Raw genomic sequence first — 14,922 nt, 5'->3', positions numbered from 1 at the left:
ATTGCTATTAATGAATCCTCAAATACGTGAAATCTCTTAAATTGCTATAAGTTAATTTTTTTACGTGATTTCAATGGCTTTTTCTTTTTTGCATTTGAAGGAGGAATTAGAAGGTCTTCATCTATGTCTTATGTTGATGGCTTCATAGGGACATGGCCCAAAGAGAAAAGGTAAACAAAGATAATTACTTTTAGTGTATTCAGATTATTAAGAAATGCAAATTGCATCTGTGTCTTTTATTGATAACCAAATTGCTAAAACTTGTAATTAGTTCCTAAATTTGAAAAAGGCAGTATAGGCAGATGAGAGAGAGGTAAAAGAGGCTAACTTTAAAAAGTAGCTAGATAGCCCTCCCCTTACCTTGAAGACAGTATGATTATGAGAACTGGGGAAAGAAAAGAAATGTAATTTCAAATAATTCTTGTTAAATGATACTAAAAATCATTTCTAGGATTTTTAAAGGATTTTTCTCTTTAACTTTTTTTAGATCATCAGTGCATGGCGTATCATTTGATATTTCTTTTGATAAAGAAGATAGTGTACAGAGATCCACTCCAAACCGAGGAATCACTCGTTCTATTAGTAATGAAGGACTTACTCTGAACAACAATCGTGTATCTAAACACATTAGGAAAAATTTGTCCTTCAAGCCAATAAATGGAGAAGAGGAAGCGGAGAGCATTGAAGAAGAACTTAATATAGATTCTCACAGTGACCTCAAGTCTTATGTGCCCCTTAACACAAATGAACTAAATTCTAATGAGAATATTCATTACAAGCTTCCAAATGGAGCTTTACAAAATAGAATACTTCTAGATGAGTTTGGCAATCAGATTGAGACACCAAGCATTGAAGAAGCATTACAAATAATTCATGATACTGAAAAATCTCCTCATACACCTCAGCCAGACCAAATTGCTAATGGCTTCTTTCTTCATAGTCAAGAAATGAGTATCCTAAATTCAAATATCAAGTTAAATCAGTCTAGTCCTGATAATATAACTGATACAAAAGGTGCCTTGAGTCCCATAACTGACAATACTGAAGTAGACACTGGAATTCATGTTCCTTCGGAAGATATTCCTGAAACTATGGATGAAGATTCTTCATTGAGAGATTATACTGTAAGCTTGGACTCTGACATGGATGATGCATCTAAATTTCTTCAGGATTATGATATACGAACCGGCAACACCAGAGAAGCTTTGAGTCCTTGTCCAAGTACTGTAAGTACCAAGTCTCAGCCAGGCAGCAGTGCTTCTTCTAGTTCTGGAGTTAAAATGACCAGCTTTGCTGAACAAAAGTTCAGGAAACTGAATCATACTGATGGAAAAAGTAGTGGAAGCAGTTCTCAAAAAACTACACCAGAGGGCTCTGAACTTAATATTCCTCATGTGGTTGCTTGGGCACAAATTCCAGAAGAAACAGGGCTTCCACAGGGACGGGACACTACCCAGCTCTTGGCTTCTGAGATGGTGCACCTTAGGATGAAACTAGAAGAAAAGAGGCGTGCTATAGAAGCCCAGAAGAAGAAAATGGAAGCTGCTTTTACCAAACAGAGACAGAAAATGGGAAGGACAGCATTCCTTACGGTAGTGAAAAAGAAAGGGGATGGGATTTCTCCTCTACGAGAGGAAGCGGCGGGTGCAGAAGATGAGAAAGTATATACTGATCGAGCAAAGGAAAAGGAATCACAAAAAACTGATGGACAAAGGAGCAAGTCACTGGCAGATATAAAAGAGAGCATGGAGAATCCCCAAGCCAAATGGCTAAAGTCTCCAACTACACCTATTGATCCTGAGAAGCAGTGGAACCTGGCAAGCCCCTCAGAAGAAACTTTAAATGAAGGAGAGATTTTAGAATATACCAAATCCATTGAAAAGTTAAATTCATCCCTGCATTTTCTCCAACAAGAAATGCAACGCTTGTCACTTCAGCAGGAGATGTTAATGCAGATGAGAGAGCAGCAATCTTGGGTGATTTCACCTCCACAACCCTCTCCACAGAAACAGATTAGAGATTTTAAGCCTTCTAAGCAGGCAGGCCTGTCATCAGCCATTGCACCATTCTCAGACTCCCCTCGTCCTACTCACCCATCTCCACAGTCTTCTAACAGGAAAAGCGCGTCTTTTTCTGTTAAAAATCAAAGGACTCCTAGGCCAAATGAGTTAAAAATAACACCTTTGAATCGAACCTTGACACCCCCTCGGTCTGTGGATAGCCTTCCTCGGTTAAGGAGGTTTTCACCAAGTCAAGTTCCTATTCAGACTAGGTCATTTGTATGTTTTGGGGATGATGGAGAACCTCAGTTAAAGGAATCCAAACCTAAAGAGGAAGTTAAAAAGGAGGAATTGGAATCCAAAGGGACTTTGGAACAGCGTGGACATAATCCAGAAGAAAAGGAAATCAAACCTTTTGAGTCAACAGTCTCTGAAGTCCTATCACTGCCTGTCACAGAGACTGTATGTCTGACACCAAATGAGGACCAATTGAATCAACCCACAGAACCCCCTCCTAAACCCGTTTTCCCACCCACTGCTCCAAAAAATGTTAATCTGATTGAAGTTTCCCTCTCAGATTTGAAACCCCCTGAAAAGGCTGATGTACCTGTTGAAAAATATGATGGAGAAAGTGATAAAGAACAATTTGATGATGACCAGAAAGTATGCTGTGGATTCTTTTTTAAGGTGTAGTATTAATCTGCATAGTTTTGGGCATCTTCATTAGATGAGTGTGGTTGTGTTGGATTTGTGTTTTTTTTTCAGTTGATATGCTTCTTTCAGTAGCAGTCCCTTTTGATACAAGTCCATCCCCGTGGACTGTAGTAACATTCAAGCACACTGTGGTTTCCAGTATGGACTCAAAGCTGTAATAAATCCTTTTATCACATGTTAAGATATATTCCTTGGTTTTGCTCCTCTACTGCTCTTTCTCACTTTAACAAAAGCCTTTTGAAAATTAAGCTACTCAGATCTCTTCAGAGAGTGATTCCATTTGTCTCTTAATCATGTAACACTGCCATTTTTTTTTAACAGAATGCTACTCTAGACACTAATAGATATTAAAATTTACCGTCTAGAGACTCTGTTCCTTGCAGAGAAAGGGAAACAGAGGGGAAGAAAATCATTAGTGTAAAACAGGCAGTACCTCTGTTGCTTCATTTCTATTCCATTCATTTCCGTATCTTCACCAGTCCATTACTCATCTGCTGGACTATGGTTACAGCTTCTTGACTGAGCCATCTGTCTCCAATCATGCCATTCAAACCCTTTAGCACAACATTCAGGGACTTTCACAGATTTACCTAAATCTTTTTGTCTAGCCTCTTCCCTGTAATTTTATTTTGTACTGTTCTTTAAGATTAACTTCAAGCTTCATCTAAAGCCTTTTATAATTCCTTCAGTCAAGGTCAAATGTTTCATCATTTGTCTATCTATTGTATCCTTAATATACTTACACCTGTCCTGTGTCCTGGAGTTTTCAACTGTTTCGTATGATTTGCTTTGTCTCTTAGACCATGACTTCCTAGAGGTGCTGTATCTTTTTATTTTTATTTATTTGTTTATTTTTTGAGACAGAGCTTCGCTCTTGTTGCCCAGGCTGGAGTGCAATGGCGCGATCTTGGCTTACCGCAACCTCTGCCTCCTGGGTTCAAGCGATTCTCCTGCCACAGCCTCCTTAGTAGCTGGGATTACAGGCATGCGCCACCACCACGACCGGCTAATTTTGTATTTTTAGTAGAGACGGGGTTTCTCCATGTTGGTCAGTCTGGTCTCGAACTCCTGACCTCAGGTGATCCACCCGCCTCAGCCTCCCAAAGTGCTGGGATTACAGGCATGAGCCACTATGCCCAGCCAAGGTACTGCATCTTTTTAATCCCCATAGTATAGTAAAGTGTCTGGCAAACTACAATATATGTAATTTGATAGATGAAGACATATATGAATGTTTGAACTAATTACTTGAATGGTGTCTTCTGACTTTCTCCATTCAGAGTTAAATCTCTCTCTGGGTTTCTATACAAAGCCTGTTGTTTGTGCCTCTTCCCCTTGTGATTTTTTTAGGCTCCTTGACCTGAGGTACCGTATATTTTAATATACGTAATATCTGACACTATGTTGTGAATGTATTAAGACACCAAAGAAATGTTTATTGAATTACGCGTTGGCAGGGACAGTTGACAAGGAGACATTAAGACAGTGAACCACTTCTACACCAGCTTGTTACTTTGGTGAATTCTGAAGCATTTTGGAAGCCCCCTGAGAACTAGGGCTGTCCCTAAGGATTCAGGTAGAAACTAGGGCAGGCCCAGGAGCCCTATAGATAATGAACTAGCTCTCAAAAGAACTGTAGAGGAGAAGTATAATCACGCCCATCTTTTCCTCAATGGAAAAATTTTCATTGTACTTCAGAACCTATCAAGCAGACTGTCAGTACCTCAATTTAAAATCATGCAGCAGTAGTTTCATTTATGTGATAAAACATTGGGTGGCTAATTTTGGGATGTTTTTACTTGAGGTATTTTTACTGAGCTTATATTTCAAATAAAATTCAAATGCAATTTTAAAAATTGGTGGGGGAACTCCCTACTCTAAGTTACTAAGTTAGGGTTAAAAAAATCTTTTGTGTTTTTTTGTTTTTATGGTTGTTCTTTGCAAATCTCATAGGTTTTGACAGAGTGTAATTAAATAAGTTTGCGTGTCCTCTTTTATTGATGGAACTGTTACCACTGTAGTTCAGTTCTTCCTTCATAATTCCTGAACCACATCCACATTCAGAAGGGTTATAATAGAGAGTTCAAACTTTCAGTTATAGAACTAACCACAAAATGTGACTGTAACAATTGAAAATGAGAATATTGGTACCTAAAATGTTTCATCGTTTTCAATGAAATTCGTTCTTAGGATGATCAAAAAGCAGAAAATGATATGGCAATGAAACGGGCAGCTTTGTTGGAGAAAAGATTAAGAAGGGAAAAGGAAACTCAACTCCGGAAACAACAGTTGGAAGCAGAAATGGAGCATAAGAAGGAGGAAACAAGGTAAAGGAAATTGCTGGGTCAGTGCTAGATCTGAACTTTAATGATGCATGGGCATATTTAGAAAAAGTTGGTAAGTATTCAAAGAGGTGGTCTCTCATTAATTTTTATTAACAGATTTTTTTTCCAGAGAAGTTTGTAGTATAGATAGAGAGCTGGATCAGTGCTACTTTTTGGTGCTTTGTAGAAATCAATTTATTTCCCCGAAGTATTGCCTAATTTTACATTTTTATGTTAAGTTTAAGGCATCGCGTGGTAAAGTTCTCTAGAAACATTAATTTCAATAATTAATTTAAATGTTTAAAAAACATTAAAATAACTTTCCTGGGAGACAGATATACACACACATACACACACACGTGTAGATACATACACATACAACCTAAATTATCTCAAATACCTTTATTTTTTTAAATTTCTTTGACTCTTCCTTCCCTCCTTTATTTATTTATGCTTAATCCCATGTCTCAGCAGAATCATCAAGTAATCAAGTACCTTTTAAATGAACCATTTATTCCCCAAGGTGATGAAATAGCATTATCCCTTCTCATATCAAATACATAACTCCTGTGTGATTTGTCTTTGGTATGCAGAATAAGTACTGTAACCATTTGATTTCTTAGGCGTAAAACTGAGGAGGAACGTCAGAAGAAAGAAGATGAGAGAGCACGCAGAGAATTTATTAGGCAAGAATATATGAGGCGGAAACAACTGAAACTAATGGAAGATATGGATACAGTAATTAAACCCCGTCCTCAAGTAGTAAAACAAAAAAAACAGCGACCAAAATCTATTCACAGAGATCATATTGAATCCCCCAAAACACCAATAAAGGGTCCTCCAGGTAACATAGCTTATTATGAAGAGTCTGTTCATAAAAAACACCAGCTTGGTTGGTTTGTCATACTAACTTGGTTGTACTTTGATATGCAAAATTGGATACACACTTTGAGATTATGCATGCTCCCTTTTAGAAAACCAGAATGAGCAAATGAAGTTTTTAATGAATTGAATGTATTATGTGTGCATGCATATATTCAGTAGAACAAATGTGAATGCTAAAAATCAAATCTAAATATTAATCTATTAGGGAACTCGGCCCTCAGATATAATCTCCTTGAACTATTAACTGCCCTTTACATACTTACAAATTTAAAGAAATGTTATATGCATGAAATGTACAAGAAACATGTTGGTATAATAAGGAATGTAAGATCAAGAGTTCATAAGTCCATCCTTGAAGATAGAAATGGTTGAAAATCCAAATTTATAATATCTGGAGTTGAGAGAACATATTTCCTTTAAAAGTCAATATGCATACTTCTTCTTCTTATTATTATTATTATTATCATCATCATTTGAAATGGGGTCTCAGTCTCTTGCCCAGGGTAGAGTGCAATGGTGTGACCATGGCTCACGGCAGCTTCCACCTGCCTGGGTTCAGGTGATCCTCCCACCTCAGCCTCCTGGGTAGCTGGGACTACAGGTGAGTGCCACCATACCCAGCTAATTTTTTTGTATTTTTTGTAGAGATGGGGTTTCACCATGTTGTTCAGGCTGGTCTCGAACTCTTGGGCTCAAGTAATTGGCCTGCCTTGGCCTCCCAAAATACTAGGATTACAGGTGTGAGTCACTGCACCTGGCCATACTCATTTTTAAAAAATCTTGGGCAGGGATAAATTTGTAAAAAGAAAAGAAATCTTTATTAAAACCAAATGCCATGGAAGTTTTTTAGAGAATTCTCATAACTATACCAAACCTGAGGAAAAATAACATAATATTGACTATTTAAAGAGAACTCTGTATTCAGGCCTGTAAAACGAATTGATATAATTTTCTACCTAGAATTTAGATACCATGAAATATTTTTTTTTCTCTTTAGGATCACAGTATCATGTCTCATATTAACACTTTCCTTTTGGAATGCAAGTTAGTTTTATCATTATTTCCTAAAAGTAGGTTCCTTGCTAATTTTAAATAAATTGTGTATATATGCATGCAAGCATATTATGTGTTTAAATTAAAAGTACAGAGAAAAGGAAAAGAAACTACAGAAGCTCAATTTTTATATGCTGGTGTTATCTAATGAACAGACTCTTTGCTAGTTGCTCCTTTTAAATTTCTAATTTTGTTTTTATTCAGGATCATGAATTTATCGTGTTTTTTCAGTCTCTAGCCTTTCTTTGGCATCGCTGAACACAGGTGATAACGAGAGTGTACATTCAGGCAAGAGGACGCCAAGGTAAATCCATAACATACTAATATTTTTACAGAAAAGAGTATAGTACCTGCAATTACACAAATACTAAGTAAAAATTCTTTCATGTTTTTATTTTATATTTTGTAATGACTAAATCATAATCACAAATTTTTCTAAGTTTTGCTGACTTAGGACTGAGTTTCTGTTAAATTATGTAAAAAGGTCTATTCATTTTTCAGTGCTTTTTGTCTTTTAGAATTTAGAATTATTGACATTGATAACATACTTTTTATAAGCTATGAAACATTAACAGTAATTGTACATCAGTAATTGTTAATATGATTCTTATTAAATCACAGTCAGTAGAATGAGAGTACCACCTTCTCTAGTCTATCACTAATACAAAGGGGTTTTCCCCATTAGAATAATTTCAAAGTGGGTTGCCTGTGACTTAGGAAAGATCTCGTTTGTATTTTCTTTCTCTAGTATATAGATTAGAAGCTAAAAGTCAGTATTTTATTACTTTATACTATAATATCATATCAGAAGAGAACATTTCTAGTGACAATCATCATCTTAGAGTTCTTATCTTTGTATTACCATCCTTTGTGTTATTTGCCTATTTTCACATGGAAAAACATTCATTCTTTCCATAGATATTTATAGAATGCTTACTATGTTCTAGGAACTTGGATGTGTAGCCGTGAATAAGACAATGTTATATTATTTTTTATTATTTATTTATTTTTTATTTATTTATTTATTTATTTATTTTTGAGACAGAGTCTTGCTCCGTCGCCCAGGCTAGAGTGCAGTGACATGATCTCGGCTCACTGCAACCCCTGCCTCCTGGCTTCAAGTGATTCTTCTGCCTCAGCCTCCTGAGTAGCTGGGATTACAGGCGCGTACCACCACGCCTAGCTCATTTTTGTATTTTTGGTAGAGACGGGGTTTCACCATATTGACCAGGCTGATCTCGAACTTCTGACCTTGTGATCTACCTGCCTCAGCCTCCCAAAGTGCTGGGATTACAGGCATGAGCCACTATGCCAGGCCTCATCATATTATTTTTAGGCCTTTAGGTTGATTTTGGTTGGTACTTTCATATATACCCTCTGGGCCCCATTTTTTCTCTGTTTGAGACATAAAATATATTTTATTTTCTAATTAGATCAGAGTCTGTAGAAGGCTTTTTATCTCCAAGTCGTTGTGGCAGTCGAAATGGAGAAAAAGACTGGGAAAATGCATCAACAACTTCTTCAGTGGCTTCTGGAACGGAATATACAGGTTAGTGTCTATACATTTTTAGAGAAACATTTGAATTTAACACACTCTTAAATGCAGGCTATACTAAAGAAAATTTTATTGGCTCACCTTTGGGCCTTAAGCGCAGGTGACTAATAAACAATGAATGCAGGTGGTCACTTTCAGGTAGTTGAGTAAGTTTCTAAACAAAATTAGTGATGCCACTTATATCTCATCCCTCTAACCAATGCTGGCCATTTCTGTGTGTAGTTTGGGTCTGCAGAAGTTTTAGAGAAGTTCTACATAGTTCCTCAGTACTGAGTAAAGGCTAGAATCTACCAAGTCCTCTCCCTAATACTGGGATTTCAGGTATCCAGAATTGTGCATCTTTAGCAAGTATTAAGAGGCTCTAAAAGATAAGAATGCATTGAATCTAGGAAGGTATCTAGCCTCACATATCCCCACCAAGTCCTCTTCTAGCTTCTAGACAGGCATGATTGGAATAAAAGCAATGAAGAGTAGAATGTGGGTTAAGGACACTTCTAAATAAATGAAGCAGGAGAGAAATCAGAAGAAATGTCAGCAGCATGTTGAGAGGTAAGATAGGAAGGCATGGGAGAACATGTATGGGGAAGAGCAGAGGGAAAAGGAGATGCCTCCATCTATCCATGATAGAGTGGAAGTGGAAACCCTAGAAAGGCTAGAGGTTAGAACTTGCTAGAGACCCACTCTGTAGCTTTTAAAACTACCTCCTACAGCCAGTCTGACAGCCTTTAAGGCCTGGGATTTGACAGTATTTCCATGTTACTCCCTCTGCCTCTCTATGTTAGTTCAGTTGAACAATCTGAAAAAGAAAAGTATTTTTTGCCTTTTGAAAAGACTTAAATTACTCATGGACCCATTAGACTCTAAGCTAACCAGTAACCTTATAGATTTAAGAAAGAAGGTTAAATAGGCAGTATGACAGTTACAGCAATATTTTATTTTTAGTACTGCTCTCACAGGGTACTCCAGAAGGCCATAGGAACATCCTCCATATCTCTGGGTGGATAAAACAATGTTTTGGTTGGATTGCAGCCAGTAAGAGGCCTTTAAGCACAGAATTTGGTCTTCTATTACAATATTTCAACAGTGTAGGAACAATTACATCATTTTAAAATAGTAGTATTTCTGACTTAGGAATGTTATTTATTATTGTTGTTAAATCCCTACCATAGGACCAAAGCTCTACAAAGAACCCAGTGCAAAATCCAATAAGCACATAATACAGAATGCTTTAGCTCATTGCTGTTTGGCTGGAAAAGTAAATGAAGGTCAGAAGAAAAAAATACTGGAGGTAAGCATGTTTGCATGAAAATTAAATTTGGCAAACTGTAGAAGTCTTTTATCCGTTCAAGAGAATGTACTCTCATGGGCCTAGAATTTCAACAGCATGTAAAAAGATCTATAGCTAGACGTTTTCATTATCAGATTTCGTTTACTTTCACATTGGGTTCTGGAAGCCTGCAGATTTGATTAAAGACTAGCAGCAATAGGCTTTAAAATTTGTCATTGTAATAATGTTATAAAATGTGACTAAGAAATGTAACATAATTATATAAACTTTATTCAGCAAAATAAAGGGTTTTTATTGGTGGTGTTATGTTGTTTTTATTTTTTATTTTAAAGGAAATGGAGAAATCAGATGCCAACAACTTCTTAATCTTGTTCCGGGATTCAGGATGCCAGTTCAGATCTTTGTACACTTATTGCCCAGAAACCGAAGAAATCAATAAACTGACTGGGATAGGCCCTAAATCTATCACTAAAAAAATGATTGAAGGACTTTACAAATATAATTCTGACAGGAAACAGTTTAGCCACATACCCGCTAAAACTTTATCTGCCAGTGTCGATGCAATTACCATTCATAGCCATTTATGGCAGACCAAAAGACCAGTAACACCCAAAAAACTGTTACCCACTAAGGCATAGAAGTTGGGAAATGCTTGCTTCAGAACATTCATGGTAAATTTGCACTTCATCTTTCCTGCCTATAGAAAATCTTTCTAATTGCCAACAAGACTTTTATTAATTAAAACTGGACATTAAGCTCTGTTGTCATGAACAACTGGAATGTAAACCACAGTGTTTTGGAGTGCAGAAGATTCTCACTTAGGTGATAAGTCCAAGTGATGAAGGAAATGTTTTAATTCACAAATGGAGATTTGTATGTGTTATCAAGTTCACCTGCTTGATATTAGATACATTAAAGCACTGAATTTTCATGGATATTAATTGGATTTGTCATTGAAATATGGTTAAGATTACAAATTATGTGTTTTATTTGTTGCTTTTTTTTTTAACCTTTTAATGTATATTCTTGTCTTCAGATGGTTTATTTTGCTATTTTTCTCTCCTGGGGGTTTATTCTAAGATACCTTTGTATTTTGTTTCATGTGGAGATCATGAAAGTAGGAAATATACCTTCAGAAGTAACTCGCACCTTTCTTATGATGTTAAGAGAAACACTAGTGTTTAGTTTTACAGTAACCCTCATATTTTAGTGGTGTTACCGCATTTGCAAAAATTATTCTGCTAAGTATTTACAACTCTATTTATTATTCACTCAAGTATTAACATTCTCTATTAAATAAGAGGAGGTGTTGTAAAGAGCTGCTAGTAGGTTCGCTTTAAACCACATGAGCTTAACCAAGAATATGTTATAAGAAGTTGCTGATTAAATCAGTGCTGTTTTTTACACCACTTCTGGCCAACTCAGAATAATTTAGATTGTTCTTTTAACAAAAAAGGCTTTCTATCTCTTTTAAAGTAAGTCACTTTATAAGTTGGCAGAAGTGAATGACACTTTGAGAGTAGTCTTTCAATCTGAAGATGTAAGACTTCCTGAAACAAGTTCTCAAGAAGTCTTTACATTATATTTATAACTCATATAAAATTATATTTAGAATTTTTAAACATGTACAAAGGGCTACGTTTTAATTTTAAAATAGCTTCACATTATTTTACTTATATTGGGTTTTTCTTCGTTTTAATCCTTTTCAAGTGGAATGGCTTAGATTAAGTATACACTTGAAATCTCCTCTACATGATCTTTGTTCTTTAACAGTGTATACCAGAGGGTTAGTTGGGGAAAAACTTCATTCTCAGGAAAAGACTTGAATGATTATGTGACCCTGTTATGTTTCAGTGTTGTGACAACTGTGTAAACTAGGGGGGGAAGACAGTATTGTATCATAAATGAGATGCGTAGTTTGTTTTCTTTCATGGGAAGTAGAGATAAAAATATATACATTTCTCTAATTGAGTTGTTTAGAGAAAGAACTAATGTCTCATATGATGTATTTACTTATTTTAAAAAAAAAGAGTAGGAATGAGATGTCCCTGAGCTGTACTTTTCTATTATTATAAGGCCTTTAGGCATCAGTGCATCTGGGTTATCAACATTTTCTCAAATGCTGTCAATATTTTACTGTAATTTATGTTCTTATATTTATGTATATTTGTTAAAACTGTAAAAAAATTTCACAGATTTTTTTCCAATACCTGTGCAAGATACATGTGTAGCTCAAAACTATTTGTGATCTACTGTTTGCATGTAAGAGACCAGGATATGTAACTCTTATATTTTAAGTGTATACATATAGTGTATATAACATATGGATATTAAAAATGGGGAATTGCACATTTTACCTTTTAGACAATAATTTCTATCACAATTAGAAGGAAGTGATTGTCAAATACACATTTAGATTAAAACTAAAAGATTATAAATGAATCTAATCAAAATGTGAATAGTAGTCAAAAGGATAATTTAATAAGCATTTTACATTACTAAATTTGTTCATTTCAATATTAACTAAATTTCCCTCATCAAAGCAATCTTTGTGATATTACTTAGCTATTATATAAAGAAAATTGGATGCAAGACAATGGAGAAACTATTTAAAACTAAACAGGACCACCCTTTATTCTTAAATTTGTGTGTGTCCAACAGTTGAATTGAATGTCTATAAGGTCTAAAGGTAGAATGTGAATATTGCCACAGAGTTCATTGCTCTCAGTATAAGATTTTACTTTATTAATGCAGAAGGAATATGGATATATTTCTTTAACTCTGCAGATTTTTTTATTATGGTGCAGCTTTTTTTTTTGAATTATGTTTTTAAAATTATACAGTTGAAAAATATGCCATTTCATAAAGTCTGGGGATTTTCATCAACCTTACTGAAACACATTGGTGCTTTCATCATCAGAGGTCAAATTATTATGATAACTATTCCATTAAGTTTGCCAAACATTTGTTGTGATTACCAGTGCAGCCTGTCAAATTCTGCTATTTGACACAGCTTTGGAAAGCTTTTAGTTCTTCTTGGTTTTTCCATTTTGTATTAGAATGACTGTTACAGTTTTATTTGGCTGTTTAAAGCCAAATTCAGCTATTTAATTATGGTTTCATGGACACTGTTGAGCAATGTACAGTGTATGGTGTGCTTACCTGTCCACTCTAGAGCATTGCTTACAGGTTTTTTGTTTTTTCAGATGCTGTGCTGTAAAATACTGTCATATTTGCTATTTCCTGGTACAGTGTAGTTTTTCCCCTTTCATTTGAATAAAAGCATGGCACCAAATGACTCCTTTTCTGTTTCTTGAATAAAATGTGGTTTTTGGTAAAATTATTTGAACTTGAGAGAACTCATTATATAGTTTTTCTATCCCCTAACCTATGTTTAATTTAATAACTTGAATATTCATAACAGGCAACTTGAAATAATTAGACTTTTAAAAATACTAACTTAAGGCAATGTTAAAAAGTCTGTAACTTTCTATGCTTAGCTCAGACGGTCTACATAGTATGATTTATAAATGTGCTTATCTTACATTAATCTTACTCATACTAATTCACTATCTTATGGTGAATTGTACCAGAATTAGTGCTCTATGTCTTTGAAACTGAATGGCCAGTGAACTCACTGATCTAGAGTAGCCATGAGAAGCTAGTTTTTGACCATTATTTTATAAGTTTCACTTTGATTTTGCTGATTCTGCTTACTCAAAGAAAAAAGTGTTTTTAAGAAAAAAAAGATCTGATAACAAAACTATAACTCTTCTTGCATAATTATACACATGAAGAAATATGTGGTTAGTAGACATAAATGTGGTTCTCTACCTTGGGACCTTTTTGATAGGTTCTGTATCTTCAGAACACAGCTATCCTTCCACAATATTTACTAGTACTTTAATTTTCAGAAATAAAAATATTTAACCCTAAGACCCAGGCAACATTAGAAAAATGTACACAATGCCAGGTACAATGGCTCATGCCTGTAATCCCAGCACTTTGGGAGGCCAAGGTGGGTAGATCACTTGAGGTCAGGAGTTTTGAGACCAGCCTGGCCAACATGGCGAAACCCTGTCTCTACCAAAAAAAAAAAAAACAAAAAAAAAAAACCAGGCATGGTGGCGGATGCCTGTAATCCTAGCTACTCGGGAAGCTGAGGCAGAATTGCTTGAACCCAGGAGGCGGAGGTTGCTGTGAGCCAAGATCGCACCTGTGCACTCTAGCCTGGATGACAGAGCAAGACTCTATCTTGGAAAAAAAAAAAAAAAAAGTGTACACAAACCCTAGAGCCCTCCCACACAATAAAAATGTGTTGCCTTATGACTGAAATTGATACTTCTTAACTAGGGCAGAGGAAAATGTTCTATATTGAATAGGAACAAACGCCTTTATTTCATGATCTGTCTATACAGAAAGATGATAATAAAATTCAGCAAAGGAAATGTAGTTGTAATGTTATGACCTAGGAATTGGCTATTGGAAAAACACATCTATAAAATGAGTATGAAATTCTGTTGTCCCTCAGAAGTATATAGATGCTTAAGAAACATATCTTAAAAGAAACAAATGAGATATTAATGATTTTGCCTAATTTGATGGGGGTAGGGGAAGTACACAGAAGGTATGTCAGAGTTGCTCTTCAAATAAGGAGATCTAGAATCTAGTTTCAGTCACCTCCTTTTTGCCCCTGTGGGCATATAGGTCTAGCAACTCATGGCCACATGCTTAGACAACAAAGATTAGTTTTGTACATGTGTTTAAATCACTGTGGTGATTTGTGTCACAACAACAGCTAAAAGCAGATGACTTCATAACCGAAGTTATCTCCACCTACAGTGGCTTATTTATGTCAGGAAAATGGGGGCAATTATTACTTTCCATTGAAGAGGTGAAAAGCAAATTAAGAAATGTTTTAAGACTCACTAAGATTTTTTTCTTAACACATTAAGCAAAGCCTCTGTGGTACCTTAGGCTACTAATTCATTTGATTCTTCTTAACCCCAACCTGTTGCTTTAGGTGGTTGAACCTGTGATTCAGCCTTCAGTAGGTGTTAGAGGCATCCCAGAGATAAAGGACACAGGTGGCATGTGTTACCT

At 35.6% G+C, this 14,922-nt stretch overlaps 1 protein-coding gene across 4 annotated transcripts in view; it reads left to right on the top strand.

Annotated features, from left to right (window-relative positions):
• The window catches only part of CAMSAP2 (calmodulin regulated spectrin associated protein family member 2), a 116,866-nt gene extending 103,749 nt beyond the window's left edge, over nt 1–13,117 (top strand). For 3 of the 4 annotated variants that reach the window (XM_025404264.1, XM_025404290.1, XM_025404271.1), the window contains 8 exons: nt 101–170; nt 488–2,687; nt 4,905–5,041; nt 5,662–5,882; nt 7,208–7,280; nt 8,410–8,525; nt 9,701–9,819; nt 10,152–13,117. In XM_025404264.1, coding sequence (XP_025260049.1) covers nt 101–170; nt 488–2,687; nt 4,905–5,041; nt 5,662–5,882; nt 7,208–7,280; nt 8,410–8,525; nt 9,701–9,819; nt 10,152–10,457 — 3,242 coding nt within the window. In that variant the 3' untranslated portion in view covers nt 10,458–13,117. The remainder of the gene's footprint in view (nt 1–100; nt 171–487; nt 2,688–4,904; nt 5,042–5,661; nt 5,883–7,207; nt 7,281–8,409; nt 8,526–9,700; nt 9,820–10,151) is intronic. The other variant, XM_025404281.1, reaches the window with a different exon arrangement.
• Nucleotides 13,118–14,922: the final 1,805 nt, after the last annotated feature.

Source organism: Theropithecus gelada, chromosome 1 (genome assembly GCF_003255815.1).
Source record: "Theropithecus gelada isolate Dixy chromosome 1, Tgel_1.0, whole genome shotgun sequence".
NCBI lineage: Eukaryota > Metazoa > Chordata > Mammalia > Primates > Cercopithecidae > Theropithecus > Theropithecus gelada.
This window is presented reverse-complemented; position numbering and strand designations above follow the sequence as displayed.